Source organism: Talpa occidentalis, unplaced genomic scaffold, assembly GCF_014898055.3.
Source record: "Talpa occidentalis isolate TD23 unplaced genomic scaffold, MPIMG_talOcc4v2.1 talOcc4.9, whole genome shotgun sequence".
Taxonomy (NCBI): domain Eukaryota; kingdom Metazoa; phylum Chordata; class Mammalia; order Eulipotyphla; family Talpidae; genus Talpa; species Talpa occidentalis.
The window spans coordinates 95495720-95516841 of record NW_023605305.1 but is presented as its reverse complement, the minus strand read 5'-3'; the positions used below and the strand labels follow the sequence as shown (position 1 = coordinate 95516841).

General features: G+C 46.0%; 1 protein-coding gene across 1 annotated transcript in view; it reads left to right on the top strand.

Annotated features, from left to right (window-relative positions):
• Positions 1-21122, top strand: part of BCAR3 (BCAR3 adaptor protein, NSP family member) — a 106567-nt gene that overhangs the window by 38768 nt on the left and 46677 nt on the right. The window contains exon 3 of the mRNA XM_037500291.2: positions 1015-1054. Within this exon, the coding sequence (XP_037356188.1) occupies positions 1015-1054 (40 nt within the window). The remainder of the gene's footprint in view (positions 1-1014; positions 1055-21122) is intronic.

The following is a 21122-nucleotide window of genomic DNA, read 5'->3' as shown; positions in this document are numbered from 1 at the left end:
TTTTTTTTTGTTTTGTTTTTTTTGGTGGGACCCTCGCCGGTGGCCGGGGACATGTTCTTTCAGTGGGCTTGCCAAGAGACTCTCTAGAAAGACTACATCCACAGGCTTTGGAGCTATTCTGTCTTTGAGGGGATGCTGATTTTTCGAAGTCTGGGTCTCTGGAGGCAGCTGCCTTTTCACATTCTCTGTTGAGCAGCACCTCCCGCTAACTCGGCAGCCACTGAAAACATGACTCAGGCCCCCTTCCTGCCCTTTGCCTTCATCAGACCCTCTTCCCATTTTCTATAATAAGTCAGCCTCGTCAGTGCCACCTCCTGGAACAGCAGGAACTCCTGCTGTTTCCTTTTAATTGTCTAGTTAATCCTGTCACGGTATCATGATGGGCATGTATAGACATGGGAGGGGCACCAGAGAAAATGAGGATGAATTGCTGGCTTGACACCAGTGCTGGATGGGCGATCGAACCAGACAAAAAATGGAAAGTTGTGGCTTAAAGCAGAACTGGGTACAGAGCTGTGTTCTCCCACTCACCCGTGTGCTCGGTGACCTTGGGGAATTGCTCCACCCACTGGAGTCTCCAGTATCTGGTTAAAGTGGGCGAGATGCAGCTGCCCGATCCAAAGTGCTGCCTGACTTGGGCATCCCATCCTGCCTCACTCCCACCTCTGGCCGCCTCTCAGCTTGTTGCTTCAGACTTCTAAGCTAATTTTTATGCTCAAGTGTATCTAGAATTACCATATATAAGTCGTCCTAACTGTTGGAGCCTGGATGTGATGGGAAAGCATGTGGAGACTAAGGTTGTGGTGCCAGCCTCCCCTCCCCAACATACACCATACAAGGAATTTGTGTGTGTTCTAACTTCTGAACTGTCTGCTCTGAGTATTGGTGGGGGGAGGGAGGTAAGCCCCGCTTAAAAAATTTGAATGAACAGGGTGAAAAAATGTTGTGTTTATTTTACTCTGCTAAGAATGCATTGCTTTCGGGTGTTCTCATATTTATATTTTCTCTTTTCAGGGATCAGCATCTTCTGGATCCGACGCCAGAGTATGTGAAGGTAGGAAACCAGGGTTTGACATGTCACTGGGGGCCAGGGTAATAGATTTTCTGTTTCTAAGGCAAGGCTGCCAAACACTGCTGCAGTCTGGGGGAGGAAGCTGCTTAGAATGAAACAACCAGAAGGTAATTTGACTCTTTTAGGCCTTTGGTTGCCTTTGAAGGGGCCTTACATCATCCTTGGGATGTGACATCATCCTCTTGTAAGTCTATAATCTCTTCCCCTTATCTGAAACTCTTGGACCAGGTGGGTTTTTAAACTCAGAATTTTTTTAGAATGGTAATATGGTCCATATTTAACACCCTCAAAGGGATCTGGGGCCGGCACCCATAACCAAATTCATGATCTCAGTAGCGAATGTGGGGATACTCACACTAAGTAGAATAAAATAGACTGGAAATGATTTCATGTATTTTGGTTTTGTTTTGCTACCCAGTAAGTTTGGATTTGTTTGCTGCCAAGTAAGTTATTTACAGATTTTCAATTTTCAGAGGTTTGGGGTTTTGGGTTGGTAGGTGAAGAGTTGCAAACCTGTGTTTTTCTTCAGTGGAGGCCTGAAGGTGCCTGAGGTTTGCTGAGCTGTCCCTCCCTTTCCAGCAGCCACTCTTTTGCTCAGTGGCTCACCTGGAAGCTTGCGCTGTGGCCATAGGCTGCTCTCCGGTAGATCTGGCGTTTGATGCGTCTAAATGCTCCATGTTTCTAAATAACATTTTCTTTCTGGGCAGAAAGAAACTTGTCATTTCCCTCTCCTCCCTGTTACTTGGGTGTACATGTTTGCTTTATTTTATTTTGAGAATTGTAACTCTGGTTCATACTACAGAAAAGAGAAGTCTAAGCTTGTTATGCTTTGTTTCTTCTTGGGTCTCTAAGGATAACACTTTTTAGGAGAAATCATAGCACATGTTGGGATTTAAGGTGGCTGTGTCCTTGGAGCCACACCTGTCTTCATTGTTCCAAGGGTTCATTGTTCCAGTTTGGGAATATTTGGCCCCAAAACATTTTTGTATATCTGTGCCTGCTTTTGCTGTTTCTTCACTGTTTAGACAAGATTTTGGATGGAAGAAATCACTAGTATTGATCATATCTCAAGTTGGTCATTTGAGGCAGTTATGTTTTTTCCCTCTAATGCCCAGATTATGTCTGAATGCAGTTTCACCACAGCAAGTGTGTAACCCTAAACCGGCAGGGGCACCACATCAGAATCTGGTCCGAACTTTGAGTGATGTGTCTGAATCCTTCCTGGGTGCAGCACATGTATATTTGTGCAGAACTTTAGGGGATTCCATTCACTGAGCCTGTGCTTGGACTTGACTGTCATGTTAAAAAAAAAAAAAAAAAAAAGTGCCCTGGAATTAGACAGCAAGAGAATCACAGCAGCCTTTTAAAATTCACTTTGTACTGTGTTTCAGAAATTGTCTGTCTCCCGTTGCAGACTCACAAAGCTGTGTTCAACAGGTACATCCCTGCCTCAGACTCCAGTTACTCAGTCTTTTACCAAAGTCCAAACCTTTTAAGATTGCCCAAAGATGAATTCTAAAGCTAAACAGGTTTTTGGAATGACCTGTTTTAGCATGATCTAAACAGTTGTATCTCATTCATGAATATGGGTCATTGTGAGTTGAATTCTATGGAGTAAGAAGAGATGTTGCAGTGTAGGTGGCTTTTATTTTAGCTGGGCTCTCCCCGCCTTCCCCAGCACTGGCAAGTTGATAGAACTGCTTCTGGTGCCCATCGGGGTGCTCCTTTTCAGAGGTCTGTTGGGTTGTTCAGAAAGTGCTCTTTGCTCCTAACCTTGTCTGAATCCGGTCGGAGCTTTATAAATTAAGCCTCGATATGTCCCTTCTGGGTGTGTCACTGTTTTTCCTTTCTTACTTTGCGCTTGATTTAAGAGGGATGGCTTCGGGATTTGTTAGGGGAATGTGGCGTATTTGCATTTGTCTCTACGGACACAGAAGCTCTAAAAGCATGTTCATAGAGGCCTTTGGCCTACAGGTCTGAATGGAGTCACCTGTCTGTCTTCTTAGGCCAGCACAGGACTTAGCTGCCCTGTTAAGCCTGGCTGGTGAGACCCTGCCACCAAGGCTTTTAAGTCTAGTACCAGCTGACTGGAGGGTGGCTGCAGATAATCAGGGGGAGGTAAGAGAGTTGTGGATAAAAAGGGATACAGTTTGGCAGCCACCATTACCTCCCTCACCCCACCCTTTGCGGTATTTTCTTCCCTACAAGCTCCTGCACATTTAAAACCTCTTGGGTATGGAGAAAGGTAGAGCTTGTAGGTTAAGTGTGTCATATCATGTAGGGCCCTTCTGGTAGAGTAGGACTTATCAATCTAAAAAACAAAAGTCGGGCCTCCCTGGTGGCGCAGTGGTTGAGCGCTGGGTTGCGAAGCTGCCCACAGCCTCTGCAGTGCCGGTTTGATCCCCGGCCACCGGGCGAGGGTCCCACATGGTGCACAGACCTCTCCTGCCGCCCGCTGCTCCCCTCAGCAGTGTACTTCGGTCTTTCTGCCTGTTCTGCTCCCCGCTCTGGCTCTGGTGAATTCTCTCACCCTCCCGCGATTCTGACTGTACCCCAGTGCTTGTGTAAATAAATAAATCTTTAATAAAAAAAAAAAAAACCAAAAGTCAAAATGCCTTATTTTTAGGGACTTAATTGTAACCTCAGAATGAGCGGATCTGGTGGCTGTCTGGGTCTCCTCCTGCTGTGTGCCCACTGCACACTCAGTTCTATCTTTAAATGCCACACTCCTTCCCAAAGAGACTTTCTGACAATCTCTTCCTGGCTTCCCTGTGTCCGTGTACAGTTATCTTGATCAGCAGGGGGTTTGAGCTGTGTGGATCCACCCATGGGGATTCTTTTGTCTTCATAGGTTCCTCATTCACATCTGACACCCATGGTTGGTGGAATTTGTGGAGGCCCAACCCATGGAGGAAGAGGGTCACTCTGAGTTAGCCCCCAGGGTTTGTTCAGGGTCAGCTGTCACTGACAAGTATGATACCACCTACTGCCTCCCTGGGTCTGGGGAAGGGGAAGCTGAAACTGGCTAGTGGGAGGATGGGGCTGCAGTGGCATGCCAGGAGGGAGCCAGTGGAGGGTGACCCCAAAATGCAGTCCTTTCCACTTTGTACTCTGTGTCCTGCTAACACTCCGGCATTTGGGGTTGCAGCTCTTTAATAGGGCGGCATGAAAGGGGACCCTGTGGTAGTTGCTAGGATACAAGTAGCCCTTCTGTGCACCCGGGGCTGGGAAGCCCCAGGACTCTGGAAAGGTCCTTTACCTCCTCCCAATAGCATCCAGACCTTAAAGGCTGAATTCCGTGCTTGGAGGCAATTAAAAAATTAGACCAGATCCAAAGAGCCCCAGGGATTTTGGAATCTCTTCCACTGTTTCTGTCTCCTTAATTCTCACTGTTAAAGAGGAAGCTTTGGTTTTTTCCCCTTCTTTTCTCTTTTTTCCTAGGCCTCTCCTTTTTTTCCCCTCTAAGTTAGCTCAAAACTTGATCGTCTTGAAGGTCCGATTTTTTTTTTTTTTTTGTATGATCATGAGATCCTTTCCCTTAATCTATTTGCTTCTCTTTCACTGTGTCTAAAAGTAACCACCTCTTCCAGGTGGGAGAGCAAAAACTCCACCTTTTTAGTCATTAGTGATTTGGTTAGTGGGGTATAGCTCTGGAATTTTCCTCTGCGTACTTAGCATACCTTACCCTGGATAAAACCAACTTTAAAAAAAAAAGTACAACAGAGCAAATAGCTTTCAGAGGGAATAGCCCTGGGCAGCAAAATTATGAAGTAGAGTTTGTCTTCTGGACTGCTCTACCTGTTTACTGCCCCATCTGGTTTTTGCCATAGTTTTGTCCCATTAAAATGCATTTACTCAGTGTCTAGTTTCTTGAACTTGTGTCAGATAACTACGTAGAACATTTGATTTTAAAAATTGTGCTAAAATGTGCTTAAATGTTAACCTTCCCAGATAGCGTTCCAGTAGGAGACTCCATGTTAACACTACCCATAAGAATCTCCAGGGAGGGGAGCCTGGTCCACCCCCTGTTTCTAATTAGCAGTGTGACCTTGGACTTATCACCTTCTCTCATGGGTCATGTCTTCCCCACTAGCAGGTGGGCTAGTGTCTCTTCTCACTTAATATTTTTAGACTTTCCCATGTATGAGATAGGTTGGAGGGGAAAGTTTGTTTTTTTTTTTTTTTAGCAAGTGGTAGGGGAGCTTTGTTACCATCACTGTTGACCATACAATTGCTACATTCATTGTAGCAGAGGAGGTACTGCACCATGTGACTCAGACATTATCACCACGGATGTGACAGATGATCATTGCCTCCCTGCCCACACTAGCTCAGAAGATTGGAGATAAATATCCCAGTATTCCTACATTCACTCTCGGGATCCATTACGCTTTCGATTTTGTGACCCCCCCATTTTGAACCTCTGAACCCTACTTTCACTCCATTTGTTTCCTGAGACTAGTTCTTTAATCCTCAGAAGTTGTACCCCCCTCACCCCACCCCCACAATAAATGTTAACATTATTTCCTGTCTCTTTTCCCCCTTACACCTATCTTCCAAAATAGACTAAAGATTCAAATTCTTTTTAACTTCTTCATACACAGCCCTACAATCATTTTGGTAAAGCATCTTTCCTGACAGCAGTGTAAAAGAGTATTTTTTAGGGAGTGAGGGAGTAGGGCACAGCTAGGTGATTTTTCTTCTACAAGAAATGTTTTTATAGATCTTCCATTTTAAAGTAAGTTGTCCTTAAGAAAGATAAACTGGAAAAGAGTGAACTGAAAATTCGGAATGACCGATTTACAAATTAGCTGAGATGTAGGCAGCACAGAACCTGCTGGGCACAAAGGCCTGCTCTCGAGGCGACCACAGGGAGCAGCTAGCAAGTGTCCCGTGGAATGCAGTCTTTTGTTCCTAGCCAGCTTCTCAGCAAACGAATATCCTCTTTTGCAGTCACCCTTGGTGGATCCCTGCACAAACCACTTGTGAGCTTTTGTAAATGACTTGCAGTTTCTGAGCTCCCTTTGCAGGTTAGGGGGAGGCTCAGGACTGGAGCTTTTGACTGCTTTCTCCACAGTGCCCCTGGCCTGGGCAGCTCTTGAGCACAGGGCAACTTAGAATTGGTCCTTAAGGGGTTAATGCTCAAAAAACGCGCTTTCCGTGAGGGTGTTATAGACAGGACACACTGGCCAAGACTCAGAACTCAGCAAGGCCGTTTCCTGCAGCCAACTGGGGCTACATTAGGTCACCCAGCAGATTAAAAGAGGAGTAATTATGCGAATTCCAGCGCCAAGAATAAGTGCCCTGGCGGTGGGAGAGCACGGTGGGAGAGGGGGCGGCAGACTGCAGCTCCCCTTTGTGCTCAAGATGGCCGCAGCCATGGTCACGGTTAAAATAGCTGTCTTTGAGGGAAAGCCTTTTCTTCCAGCAGGGAAAACAGGCCAGTCTGCTCTGAATTAGCCAGCTAACAAAGTCATGAAAGGGACTTACAAAAACAATGGTATGCTGTACATTCCGTGAGATTTTAACAAGTTATATGAACCAAATAATGGCGTGATTGGCTGGCTCTGCAGGTTTCTGCCTGAGAGTGTGCACAGCCATAGAGCGGGCGCTGTCCCTCTGGGACCAGGCGATCTGGCTGTCAGCGTGAATGTGAAACAGCCTTGGCTTGGCTGGGGTGTGCATTCGGAGGAACGAGGGCTCCCATCTGATTTTTCCCACTCTACCACAAAACGTTTTCTGTAATGTTCTTGTGGGGGATGTGGGGTGGATGTTGCTGCAGTTTTAAAAAAACAAACTGCTGAGGCGGGGTGTGAAGACAGAAGTTCGAACAGGGATGGAGGACAGACCCTCTCTCCATCAGTAGCATCTTCTCATCCTTCAGATCTGTGACAATGGTCATTTCTGAGAGTGTAACATGTGCCTATTTAAGAATCTGAATGCATATGTATATAGTCGCATTTTTATTTTTTTTTAAGATTTATTTATGCATTTAAGAGCTGGGGTACAGGTCAGAGATGCGGAGGGTGAGAGGATTCACCAGTGACAGAGTGGGGAACAGCACAGGCAGATTGATCGAAGTACACTGCTGAGGGAGCAGCAGGTGAGACAGGAGAGGTCTGCTGCACCATGTGGGTTTCTCCCTGGCCGGCCAGGGATTGAACTCCTGCTGCAGAGGATGCAGATTGCTTTATAGTACAGTGCTTAACGCCTTGTGCCACCAGGGAGGCCCTATAGTCACATTTTTAATTGGTAAAGACTGTAGACAACCCAAATGTCTTTCAGCTGGTAAAGGGATAATGGTATAGCCACCTTCACTGAGAAGAAATGGACTCCAGGATACATATAAAAACTTACCGTGACAGGAAACAGACCACTCACTTTAAAAGGGGCAAGGGGAGAGGTGGACTGTAAAAGGGAACTTGGGGAGATGATACGGCCTTGGTTGTGGCAGTAGTTAACTGATGATGGTGGTTTCAAAGCTCAGAGAACTGGACTGGAAAGGATGACTCTTACCACATTGCAAATTATACCTTGGTAAGCCTGACTTTAAAAAGCAAGCTAAAACCTTGTCATGGTTTAGCCCAGAAGTGCTGTCACCTCAATAGGGGAGATTTTGGTTTTGAGATGAGTCTCATCAGTGAAACCGGACTTCTGATCAGGTGGAGAAAGTGCTGGGCTCATCTCCTTCAGCAGGTGGGTTTGGACATACACCTTTAATTAGTAATTGCCCAGGCCAGTCATGTGGCTGGGAAGAAAGGGAGACGGAGAGCTACCCTGGATAGTGGCGGTGGAGGGAAACTCAGGACAGGCTCTGCTGGAAACTTTTTAGAGAAGGAATTAAGAGTCATTTTATTGGGTGAGTTGATAGTTCCTGGCAGGACTTACATGGAGGAGTTGAGGCAGAAGAAGCCAGGGGCCACTGAGAGTTCAGAGAGTATCTAGCCTCTTGCCAGAAGACGGTGAATATTTTAGAGGAGGAAAGGAGAAAGGAGATTTCCTACTGGAGACTTTGTTACCCCAATAATATTAATTCATGAGCATTTGGGGGATAGCATTGGGCCAAGGGTGGGGGAGAAAGCTGCAGCCTGAAGCCAGGTCTTGCCTGTGACCTGTTACCATACCACCTACAAGCAAAAAATGGAATTTTGTAATAGTTTTAAAAAATTGTACAAAAATCACAAAATTCAAATGTCAGTGTGCACAAGGTTTTATTGCAGCACAGCCATGTCCATTCATTTTCATGTTGCCATTCTCATCCCCAAATGGTTGAATTGCGTATTCGTGAAATAATGGGCAGCAAATCCCTTTGCAGAGAAGATTCGCTGACCCCTGCTGTAAGCTGTATGCACATACACTGTCCCGGTTTGGCTTCCCAATAATGTGTCGTAGGCTTTCAACAAATTTTCATCTTTTCATGCTGATACTTCCATAATGACACACTTCCTTGTGTCACCATCATCACCTTTCTTACCTGATGACACAGCAGTGCATCCTTGAGCACATGTGTGAACTTGCACAATCATAGAGATGTCACTTTGCCACCCTGCATGATTTGGATGCATCTCATCTCCTAGTTAGACCTGACTGTTCTTACCTAGGACCTGGCTGCATAACTCTTTAGGCCAGATATTGTTCCACCAGTGCAGCCTGAGGTGAGTTTTCTTTGTCTTCTGGATGCTCAGAAAACCACTCAGAAGTGGATTAACCCTGGGCCTCCTGATCTGTGTAGTTTGAGTCAGGGTCAAACCCTGGAGCCACCTCTAGAGATGGTTAAGGAGCCTGATCTGTCCTTTGAATAGAATAAAGCCAGATCCACATTTGTATTTGCTGCTGCAGGAAGAGGGCTCCTGAGACCCCAGTCAGAATGAGAGGTGACAAAAAATGTGAAAACGAACACGCAAGTAACAGTTAAAGCTTTGGTTTCTGATGGGACTCAGCTCTTCCCAGGGGACCTGTCTGCCTCTCACCTCATCTCCTGCCATACACCTTGTCACTGTATCCTCCATGCTGACTTCTATTTCCCCTCAGTCTTTGCCTCTCCCTCAGCCCAGAAGATACATTGAAGCCCTAATCCCCCACCCCCATGAGTGTGACTTCATTTGGAATTAAAGTCTTTACAAATCAAATCAAATTAAGATGAAGTCGTACTGGATTAGGACCCTAATCCAGTGCCTGGTGTCCTTATGGGAAGAGAGGAATTTGGACATGGAGACACAGGGATGTCAGCTGATAACAGAAGTAGGCTGGGGAGGTCCTTCCACAAGCCAAGGGCACCCAGGATTACCATAACCACCACAGAGTAGGAAGAGGCAGGAAGGATTCTCCTGGAGCCTGCAGAGAGCATATGGCCCTGCTGACACCTTGCTTTTAACTGCCAGAGAATTCATTTCTATTTTAAAGCCACCAAATTTGTAAGTTGTTACAGCAGCTCTGGGAAACTCATGTAGCTGCAAAACCCACCTTAGCCATTTCTTGGTTGTGTGACTCTGGGAAAATTTCTGAAATTCCCTGGGGCTCAATTTCCTTAGCAGTAAATGAGCTCATGGGGGGGTTAAATGAGTTAATATGCGTAAAGTTGTTAGCACAGTGCTGACATGTGGACAGTACCCTGTAAATGCAGCAGCCCCCTGCAACTCACCAAGAATACATTCCAAGACTGCCCCCGCCCCAGTAGATGCCTGAAACTGCAGAGCACTGAACTCTCTGTAAACTGTTTCTCTGTATATGCCTGCCTCACCTACAGTTTAATTTATAAATTGGGCACAGTAAGGTTAGCAACAATAACTAATAACAAAGTAGAACAGTAGTAACAATAAACTATAATAAAAGGTCTGAATAGGGTCTCTCTCACAGCAGCTTACTGATAGTCAGTTTAGACAGTTGGTTGTAGGTAAACCACAGCTAAGAGAGGTGATGATGCTAGTTTCATAGCTAACACCCTAGTTTTCTGGGTGGTTGGTTCATCTTGACTCAGATTTCACTGCCTCTGAGAGACCTTCCCTGACCTCTCCGCTAAAAGTAACCTCCCTGGTCACCGTCCTGCCCTCTGTATATTATCTCCATAGCACTTGCCCTGTCTCCTCCCCCAAACAGCTTCTCACTAGAGGTGAGTTCTGAAGCAAGGACCTTTTCTTATGATAAACGACAGATTCATCAGGGAAAGGAAATATGAAATATGGGGTTGTCGGAAAAGTCATGACATATTTTTTCCAAGCAAAAATACATCATGACTTTTCGACAACCCAATACTAGGGAAAGGGGGTGTTGAATTTTAAATGAGTAACCAGGGAAAGCCTCCTCCAGAAGGTGACCTTTGGGTGGAGGGGCAAGTGGAAGGGCAAATTTGATGTTTGTTAGTAAATATTTAATGACTGATGTGCTGAATGATGGCAGATAACATTCACATCTCTAGAAATTCTTCCGGAAGATCTTTAGTATTTTTATTTGGTGGTAGGGTAGAGTTCCCACTGCATGATTTTACTTTACCTTCTCTTGCCTACCTGGGACAGTCTAAAACCTGTGGGGTCATTGTTGTCACCTTAAATACTCACACATCTAGGCAGAGATAGACACTTTTTCAAATGTAGTTCTGGCAATCTCTGTTGCTCAGATCTATCTGTTCTTCAGGAATCTTGTTACCAGCTATAGGGTCCCAGTAGCTTTAATACCCAAAACCCTGGGAGGCCAGGCTCTTTAGTATTGGAATCCTTTGCTGTTAAATTCTGCCCTCTAGTGGTAATCACATGGCATAATAGTGCAGCATTTGGCTGCGTTATCTCTGCACATTCTAGGAGTTTTTAATATTAAATGAAATACTGTGCCATAACATTACAACTTCAAAATGAAGAGCTAATCTTGAAGCATATAAAAAGGAAAGTGGTTTTTATTGGATTCCTATTAAAAAAGGCTGAAATTGTCAGGGCTTTTTATGTTAGAATTAATTGTGTAACATTGTTGAACAAAAAGGCCCTCTTAAGACACTGAGATTTTGAGGGAGGAGGATTAGCTTTGATTGAAGTGTTACCTGTGGTAACCAAGAAATTTCCTGGGGAAAAAGTTGTATTTGAATTGTGATTTGACAGTTGGAAAAATAAAAGGCGGCTTGGCAGGAAGGAAGTTGGTATTGGGTGAGGCAGAAGATAAATATCAGCATGTTTGAGATTACTGGGGAGGATCCCTTACTGGTGGGACAGTATGTTCCTGGCTGGCTGAAACAGGAGGCAGCAGCAGCAGAAGGAGACTTGGGGGAAGAGAAGTTACTCTCATATTTCTTGAATGGGGCAAGCAAGAAAACTTAAAGTGTTCTTTGGAAATTCTGAGGTGGTCAAACTGTTAGGAGAGCAGGAAGGCTGAGTTTCAGGATAATTTATTGTTCAGTTGATGATTGACAAAGATAATATAGGACTGTATACGGCTTTGCTGCTTGCCTTTTGTCGTTGGACATCATGCCATGTTAAATATACGGGTTTACTTCTTTTGAATGGCTGTCTGGTATTCTGTTGTGTGAAGTGCAGCTATATTTAACCAGCGCCCTATTGAAATTTGTGTTCTTTTTAATGCCCTCCTGTTAAAAACAGTACGTAGTGATTTAACAAATATGCATTGTGCATCTGCCATCTACTGGTCACTGTTCAAGGAGCCAAGGATACAGCAGTAAACAATGTCCCTGTCCCTGTGAACTTTATGTTATGTGTGTGATGAGTTGCAAGCTGAAGAGATTCATCAGGAAGTGATATGTTGAATTTTAACCTAGAAGGTGACTTTTGAGCGGTGGGGCAAGTCAAGTGTAATGTCTAAGGGGGAGATGATGACACAAGGACAGGGCTATGAGCCAAGTTTACCTCTCCTTTTGAGGTGCCACAGCCAAGCAGAGGAGCAGGAGGGGTGAACTGAGTGACAGTGCTAGAAGCCCATGTGAGACAGTGATGAAGAAGGAGAGGCAGATTACATGGGGTGCATATTCACTTTTTGGAAGCAAGATGGGTGCCATCTCTGGATCACTCTGGCTTCCATGTTGCTAGCCGGTGCCAGCGGGCAAGAGTGGACACAGAAGGATGAGTTGGAAGTCTCCCTGTATTGTCCAGAGGAGAGGTGATGGTGGTTTGGACCTGTGAGAGCAGAAGGGGAGGTGAAGGTCGGGGATTCTGGGCTTATAACATGAAGATAGAGCCTCAGGATTTCCTGACAGGTTGGATGGAGAAAGGAAGAGTGTAGAATGTCACAGAAAGATGGTGTTGCTTTCGACCAAGGTGACTTGGTGTGCATCTGGGTGAGAATTTCTGATAACAGCCTCTGAGTGAAATGATTGAGTGCTGGGTAATAGGTCAAACTTCTGGAAACTAAGGCGTTTTTACTTTTTTACATTTCTCTCAGTTTCCAACTTGTCTATAAGAAGCATTACTGCTTTTATGGTGTTTTTAAAAATAAAGACACCCATCTATTTGTATACCTTAATTTACTCCATAGATAGGATACTGAAAATTTATGGCTCCCTCAAAATTAGATAAAACAAGAAGCTTAGGTGTTTTGTTATGTGAGCTTTAGCTGTTAGTATATTGCATAAGAAATTAAAATATGGGAGATTTGAGTGTTTAATTCAATTAAAAATGATAAACACAGTGTGAATATAAATATTTTTATGAAAAATAAACATTTTAATTGTTTAATGTTTAATGAATTAATAAGGAATTGTTGAACATTTACTGTTGAATCGTTTAATGAATAATGTTTCATAATGCTAAGCAAAATGCAGTGAGAAAAGTGGGACTGTGTTATGTTTCTGTGAATCTCTCTACTGTCTGGCCTAATCAAACACAGCTTGAGGCTCCTGTCTGCTTCAGCACTCAGTCTGTTGTGATATGTTGTTCTGGTTGAAGTCTGAAGAAAACCTGGCCTTGCACAGATGCATAGTTCAAAAGGAAGGAGTATTTTTATTAGCCTTTTCGGATAGATTTTTTGATACTATGGTAGAACTTGAAAATTTGTAGTTCCTTAAAGGTTAATTGCAGTGTAGGATCTTGAGACAATGTAATTGAACTTGATTTTTACTCGAGTCCCTTAACCTATGGTCTGTCTGTCCATTCAAATGGCTTTTGCCCCACGTGAGACTTTGCATTTGGTCATTTGAAAAATACTGATTTACTGACTTATGCAGATCTTCCAAATGTTAATGTATTTCACTACACAATATCAAAAACTGACAATCATTCATATCCCCACTCAAAAGGAAAAATCATAAAATATCGCAAAGCTGTCAAACTCATGGAGGAGAGTACAACTTCCCCCAAATTCCAATTTTCGGTGGCAAATACAAATCTTCCATTGCCAACAAGTACTATCAGTTGTTTTCCTTTAAGTGATGGACTCACTTTGTTCATTTTGCAGCAAATGTCTGCCAAGTAAATACCCACATCCGAACAACCGGAGTTAGAAAGACATTCCTTGAAGTCAAAATGGTGATCTGTGAAAAAGCAGCCAGTTGAGCTCACAGTTTAATTGCACAGTTGCTTCCCCTAGGCCAGGCTTCTTGTGGGCATGCTGTCTCACTGCACGGAATGTTAAAGAGACAGGGACTCAAGGGCCGAGATCCAATAAAGTCAGTATCTCTCGCTGCTTCAGCACGGATTTCTTAAGTGGAACTGGCTATTAAATTTTTTATTAAAAAATGTGTTTCAGATATAAAGTCAAGAAATGCCATGACTACTAATCCAGTGCGGTGCTGCTTTCTCCCTGGCCTTGTGCTAAGGCGCCAGCATTCCCCCCATCACTTCTGCGTAAATGTCAACCCAATGAAAGAGGCAGAAAAGGTCTCAGTATTATTATGAAAATGGTTTTGACCTCACAGACTCCCTGAAAGGCCCCTGGGGGCCCAGAGACCACATTTTGAGCATCAAGGTATTGGGCCCACTCCTGCTACTTGGCAGCCATTATAAAGCTGCAGAAACTCTTCAAATTCAAGTCATCTCTTTATCCGAGTCCATATTTTTTCCTAGCTATTTTAATTTTTTTTTAACTCCGCTTGCTCTACTTAATGATGCTGATGACATTACATTTTAATTTAGATATAAGGCAAAAATACAGCCACTGTCCTAGAAAGGTTCTCAGTCACGGGCCTGCTCTTTATAATGGAGTGGATTGTGAAGCCTCAGTAAATACCAACTATTTCACACGACTGAGTCATTGCTCACTGTATACTGTGAAGCGCCAGGCCAGGGCAGTTGCTGCTCTGCTCTAATCACTTTATATTAAAACCTTGAAAACCCCAGGCTTGGTACAGCCAGAGTCTGTTTTATGGCAAAGAGGCCCTGCTTGAACGTGAAAATGCAGTCAGGGATAAACTCATTTAGGGATAAATTCATTTAGGGATAAACTTACTTGGGGCGGGCTGAAAATGAGCATTCTCCTGATCCTCAAGCTTTTATTAATTGCCGCTGCATTTGCTTGGTTCTGCGCTCCAGGCGTGGATTAGCTGGCTGAGCTCCATTCTGTCCTCTATGTCAATGATGATAAGGATGTGTCAGACCCTGGGAACGAGAACATGCTGTTTGGCCCTTCGAGGCAATTTCCTTTCAAGCCCCAGCTCTCTCCAGATGGCATCTAATTGTTTCTTGAATGACCTCAGTGTCCAGGCCTGAGGAACCTGGTCTGAGAGGCCATTTCACATATTTATTAGTTTGTGGATGAGAACTTGCTACATAAAGCCCCCATTCACACTCTGAAAAGAGCTTTTTGTACTGAAGAAATGATGAAGCTGATGGACTGTTTCCTGTGGCCCCCGGTCTGGGGGGTTTCTTATATTTTTCAGGCCCAGGTGGGTGTTCTTCGAAGGGGTCTGTGTGGTCCAGCTGTGTCCCCTGTGGTCAGTCTCCTCATGGGCATACACTAAAAAGGGTCTTGGCAGAAAAAGGTCGCATCCCCTAACCTCCTGCAGAGTATCCCAGGATCAGTCACCCAGGTGTGTTCTGGAAGCCTCTTCCCTTTTAGAAACTCGGGTAGTTCACAGTTGAGAGTGAGATGCCCTGAGCTGGGAACTGGCACTAGCCTAGTGGCGGGTCTGCAAGGCTGGTCCTCGTGGTGAGGATGATGCCCCTGTGTCATGAGTCATGTCTCATTGTTCTTATCTGTTCAATGTGGGCAGACCCTGCCTCTTTTCAAATACACTAAGAACTCCATCTCCACAGAAACATACTTTGCATCTTTTTTTAAAAAAGATTATTTATGCATACAACAGCTGGGGTACAGGCCAGAGATGGGGGGGGGGTGAGCGGATTCACCAGAGACAGAGTGGGGAACAGAACAGGCAGACTGACTGAAATATGCTGCTGAGGGGAGCAACGGGCGAGTCAGGAGAGGTCTGCTGCACCATGTGGGTTGCTCCCTGGCCGTCTGGGGATCAAACTCGTGCTGCAGAGGCTGCGAATTGCTTCATAGTGCAGTGCTTAACCCCTTGTGCCACCAGGGAGGCCCCACACTTTGCTCTTAATTGCAAGGTGTGTGTGGACCCAGATTGAGAATCCTCAGACTGTCATCAGATGCTCATCAGCTGCCCTTACCCCCTCAGCAACTATGATGAGCATTGGGGTAGGGTCATGAATACGACAGGGGTCCTGAGACTGATAGACAGGACACAGGTCGTTTTCATGAGTGTTTCCATAGTGTCCTGTCACTGAACAACAGTTAGCTTGGTGCTTAGGCTCCTCACTGGGGTATAAGGACCATAACGGTAGGAGAGAAGCTCCAGGGGGCACACAGGCTGAGAACCCAGGTTCAGAGCCTCTTTCCAGGCCGTATTTAACTAAGAGACTACATACGGAACAAGCCTGGGAAGATCTGAAAGTAATTTGAGGGTGAAATTTCATTTCCTTTTACCTGGAAAGAAGTCCCGAGAGTTGCCCTGCCAGGTAATCAGTCGTACCTGCTCATGTTCACTGGGTCTTAGCAAGGGAGTGCCTCAGCCAGTGCCTCTGAATCCAGTGCTCTGCATTTCCACTAAACAGAATAACCTTTGGAAATATCCTGTAAGAACTTAAGATGGTGCTGTTGCCTGCATAAGCGGAGGGGAGCAAGACGTTTGTGAGTGAGCTAGCCTGAGAGGGCTACCTGGTGTGCAAGCAAAACTCACACCTGCATTCAGTGGCACAGAATGTTCCAGCCCCACGAAGCCCCCTCTCTTTTCCTTCAGGCATTGTCATGTCAGCCTTATCCAAGACAGCTCAAGACAACTCAGTTCTTTAGTTGTCTTTGGAATTAGCCCTGAAACACCATTTTTACCCATCGCTGAAACGTGAATGTACAGTCCTATAATGTGCATGTATGGTTTCACATAACCATACATGTGTATGTTTATGTCGGGCCCTGTTTTTACATTTCTCAGATAGAAGGATCATGTCTTTGACATGTGCACTCCAGGGAAGCCCAGCACAGTGTGTTGTATCTTGAGCTTAAGTTTTACCTAATATAAATGCTTGAACTGATGATGTGAATTAGGAAATTGACCACTGGGAAGGGCAGGGCTGGTGTGGCCTGGGTGGGTGACTGCTCTGGGGAAGGAAAACATCTTCGGACTCCCAGGCTGGATCCGCTGCTCTCAGAACACTGGTTCTTTCTCTGAGACCAGCTCCTCCATGTAGAGGGGGATGTGGCTGTTGGCTCACAGTTTTTGGCCCAGGAGAAGGGGAGCCTCTCTTGCTGCTCTAGTGTGAAAACCCCAGGGAAGGATTCTGCTTGGTCTAACTTGGGTCACCTGTCCACTTCTGAAACATTCTGTGTTCTGATTGGCTCATATATCCAGGACAAGTATGAATACGCATTCTGTGGGGTAAAACTTTTATTTTATTTTTTTTAATTTTTTTGAAAGCTCTTTAAAAAAAAAAAAAAGATTTATTTATGCATACAACAGCTGGGGTACAGGCCAGAGATGCGGAGGGTGAGAGGATTCACCAGAGACAGAGTGGGGAACAGAACAGGCAGACTGACTGAAATACACTGCTGAGGGGAGCAGCAGGTGAGACAGGAGAGGTCTGCTGTGCCATGTGGGTTGCTCCCTGGCTGGCCATGGATTGAACTCATGCTGCAGAGGCTGCGGATTGCTTCATAGTGCTGTGCTTAACTCCTTGTACCACCAGGGAGGCCCTGTGGAGTAAAACTTTTAAATGCAAAAACTATTACCTGCTATTTACATCATTCCCTCCCCCTGAATTCTCAGGATCAGAGTACACTGAGCTTTATTCCTGTTCTCTGTCTTTTCGGGGTGTTGGCATATGAAAGCTGGATTTTGCGAAACTACTTTCTTTTTGATCTTTTGAAGTCCCATCAGCATCTTTCTCTGGTTTGTCTCCCTCCTGGTTTATCTATGTGCTGCATACCCCTGGTCTCCCAGTTTGTCAGAGCCATGAGCATCACAAAGAAGTTATAGGTGGTGGTGGGGGGGGGGGGGGGAGAGGGCAAGGGGCTGTAGCGTCCCCTGTGCTTTGTAGTTTGATCCATTCCTGAATCTGTTGTCATGGCAGCCTGACCCGCAATGGCTGTGGCATGCCTAGAGAAGAGGCAGGTAGGTTCTTGCTGCTTGCCCTGGTCGCTCTCCCTCCTGCTCCTCTGGCTACACACTGGAAGGCTGGGGAATGCATTTGCCTCTGACCACTGGGGATGGGAACCTACCACCCCCACCTTGGGCACCAGAAGAGACAAGTGTACATCACATTTGTGGGCAGCATCATAATTGGCAGCTAGGAAGTGAAGAAACTGACTGGTAATCAGTACCATCCTTCATGGAACACCCTCTCTGAGCTGGCCCTTTCCTGTAGCAGAATGGGCTCCGTTGACTGACATCTCCATGTAGAACAAGGGTGGTCCCTTAGGCCTCTGGCATCGCCTGTACCATGGAACTTTGCTGCTTCCAGGCTCTTCCCACATTCTGGCCTCAGCATCCATCTGTGTATGTCCTGCCCTTTCCTATCAGTTATGAGTGGACTAGGACCTCTACCCAGGTTATTGACCGGGGGTGAGACCGGCCATCTGTGTTGCCAAGAATATCTGTGACTTGATTGGAGGATCAGGGCTGTTGCCACAGCCACACTTCCGCCTTTTGGATTTGCCCAAGATAAGGTATTCCAGGCAACCAGGTGGTGTCCATGCTTCCATTATCACATGTGATAGAGCCCGCCATTCTGAGTCATCGCTGTCTTAATGATTAACTTTAGGTCCCCTGTCACATGTGAGATGGAGCTACTACTGCTGTCTCCTAGTGTGAATATTAAATGAGACCCTCCCTATGGTAAAAACTTCTTTATAGATGCTGACTCTTGGGGGCCTGGCATACAGGGTGAGGGATGGGCTTCTTTGAGGAGCTCCCCCCAGGCACCCCCAGAGGTAGCAGGATGTCTGTGACTGCCACATCTCCCGGGAACACATCCCTAAAGTCTGTGGTTGGGGTGGAAGTGGGGGAAGACTGCTGGGAGTCCAACCAGGAGCTGTTCTGTACTCACTAAGTATCGCCATCTGGTCCCTCCCACCCCAGCTGGGTGAAGGGGCTCCCCTCCTCTCACAGGTGTTTAAATAAAGCTCATCCAGCAGCAGAAAGGGAAGTGACACTGCTTACCTGTCTCCTCCTGCGGCCACAGCCCTGCCACGTCGTGCTGTGTTGAAAGTGCCTGGCAGGGGTGGGATGGTACCTGTCTTTGCTCATGTCCATACTGACTAGGGTATTCTCACTTCTCAGTGCTATAAAACCCTGTTAAGACCTTCAGAAACTGCCTTTTAAGAGACTGAAAGTCTGTACCAGTGGGGATTTTTAGATCATATGACTCATTGAGATGTGGGTAAAGCCATGAACCCCTCACCTCTACAAAGAATCACCCAACAGGTTGTGTATAATTTCTAGTGGCTCGAGGAAGCAGCCCCTACCCCACGGCCCCCAGGGGAGAATGTCTGGTCCTGACTGTTTCTCATAGCTCTTTGAGCAGGATGCAGAATTGTGCAGCCAGTCACCCAGTTGAGTTTATGACTGTGAAAAATTCTATTTTCCCACTGAAATATTTTGTTCATGTGGCTGGATTTTGCGTGACAGCAAAGAAGGGATTAATAAGATCATTTTTCTCTCTGACTTCAGCCTGTTCTCAAGGCTAGGATGAGGGGGCATGTGGATGCCACGTCTTACCTGGGTGGCCCCGCCCCCAACCTTCTCAGACATTCTTTGCTGGCTACTTCATCACTCAGTTGGCAGCGTTTCCAGGTGGGAGGTGGTTGGGGGAAGAGGGGTTGGTGGTGCAAGAATGCACTGTGACTAGTGATTCCTGCCACTAAGGACCAGAAGCAGAGGTGTGGGCAGAAGGCAGAATCTGTACACAGAAGGCTTTGAGAGGGTAGCTGGGCAGAGCAGGCACAGTGTCAGAGGGACTGGACCAGGCATGGCTCCCATGCTAGAAATGGTTGGTATCAGAGTACCCAGAATATGGGCCTGTATGAAGGACCCAGGCATGTGGGAGGTGGTCTCCTAGGGACTGGCAACAGGCAGAAGATGTTAATTGGGGGACTAGGCAGGGGGCAAGGCTGGAGGAGCATCAGACCAGGCAGGACATAGACTGAAGGCCCAGTTCTGAGCCCAGCTCGGTGTGGGGGGCAGTGGGGAACAAGGGTCCCCAGGGTCCCCAGTCAGGTTGCCTGGGATGGGGTGGGACACCTAGATCTCCTTGTTGGGGATAGATCCCAGAGTCCTCCTGGGTGAGTGCCAAGTGGGTAGATGCTATGGATCTAGGTGCTGCCTGTTCAAACTAACAGCTCCTACAATGACAGACTCAAGCAGAAAATCATGAGAGACATCTGAGCAAGTGTGATTGAAACCATATGTGCAGTTTTAATGCGTGATCTTCAAACTTAAAGGCTGAAAACTATTTAGGGCTAAAAACACTTAGTCTCCTCCTCCCTGATCCCTGGCTTTCAAGGCTCAAGAGTCACTTAAATACCAGGTGAGGTCAGTCAGTGGCGCAGGCTGGGGCCATCCACCCTCTTCCTGTGGGGCGTGGCTCCTGTGGCCTGATGTTCGGGAGAGATTTAAGTGCAATTGGGTGTGTATCCTGCTGGAGGAAGGACCAGGAGACAGGCGTGCCGGCCCTTTCTTTGACGGGGAAGGGAAGCACCCATTTCCTGAGTGCCTACTGTGTGCCGGGTACCTTGCTCTTTATGTGCTACCTCATTTGATCCTCAAAAAAATCAGAGGTTCAGTAATTTCCTGAGGTCACCCACCCTCTGCTCTCCTACCTCCCAGCGCCACTTTTGAGACCTGCAAGTATCTGCCTCATCGTTCAGGTTGGAAAGGTGCCTTTCTGCACAAGTGGTTGGAGATGGGAGTGGGTGCCCCAGAGAGCCTTCCAGATGGTCTTGGCCCGTTTCTGCAGCTCTCTGCACACGAGGGACCTCTGAGGGGCTTATGTGGTCACTATTAGTTGCTTATATAGCTCACACCTACCAAGCGGAGGAAGGGAAAGAGACGTGTACAGCAGAGCAAATCTAGGAGCTGTTCTGAGGGTGAAGGCTGAAGAGTGTGTGTAATGGAGGGAGTCTGGGAGGCAGGTGGCAGATCATCTTGGATGAGTAAGATCCCCAGGGGCATGTGCATGGGCTTCTGGGGACATAGGAATCCCCTGAAGTTATATATAAAACATCAAAATAATGTGCCTTTTGTTCTGGGAGGAAGATCCCTGGTTTTCATAGACTCCCAAATAAGGCTGTGATTGCCAGAAAGTCAGAGTCTACTGTTTGAAAGGTAGAACTTACACCCTGTGTATCTTCCTTTAATGTTGCCTTAATGCTAAAAACAGAAAATTGAGCTTGCATAATATAGTGTTTCTGGAGTGATACAAGGAAATAAGCGGTGGCGGTGGAGAGAGATACGGGACAGAATTGTATGTGATGGTGCAAGAAGGCAAAATCAGGGTCAGGTGCTCCCCTACTTTTGCTTTGCATTATTGGTAATGTGGTTACCAGTTAATAGCCAGTTAGAGAAGCAAAAATTGTCTGAGTGTTGGGGCGGGGGGAACCTAAGACCCAATAG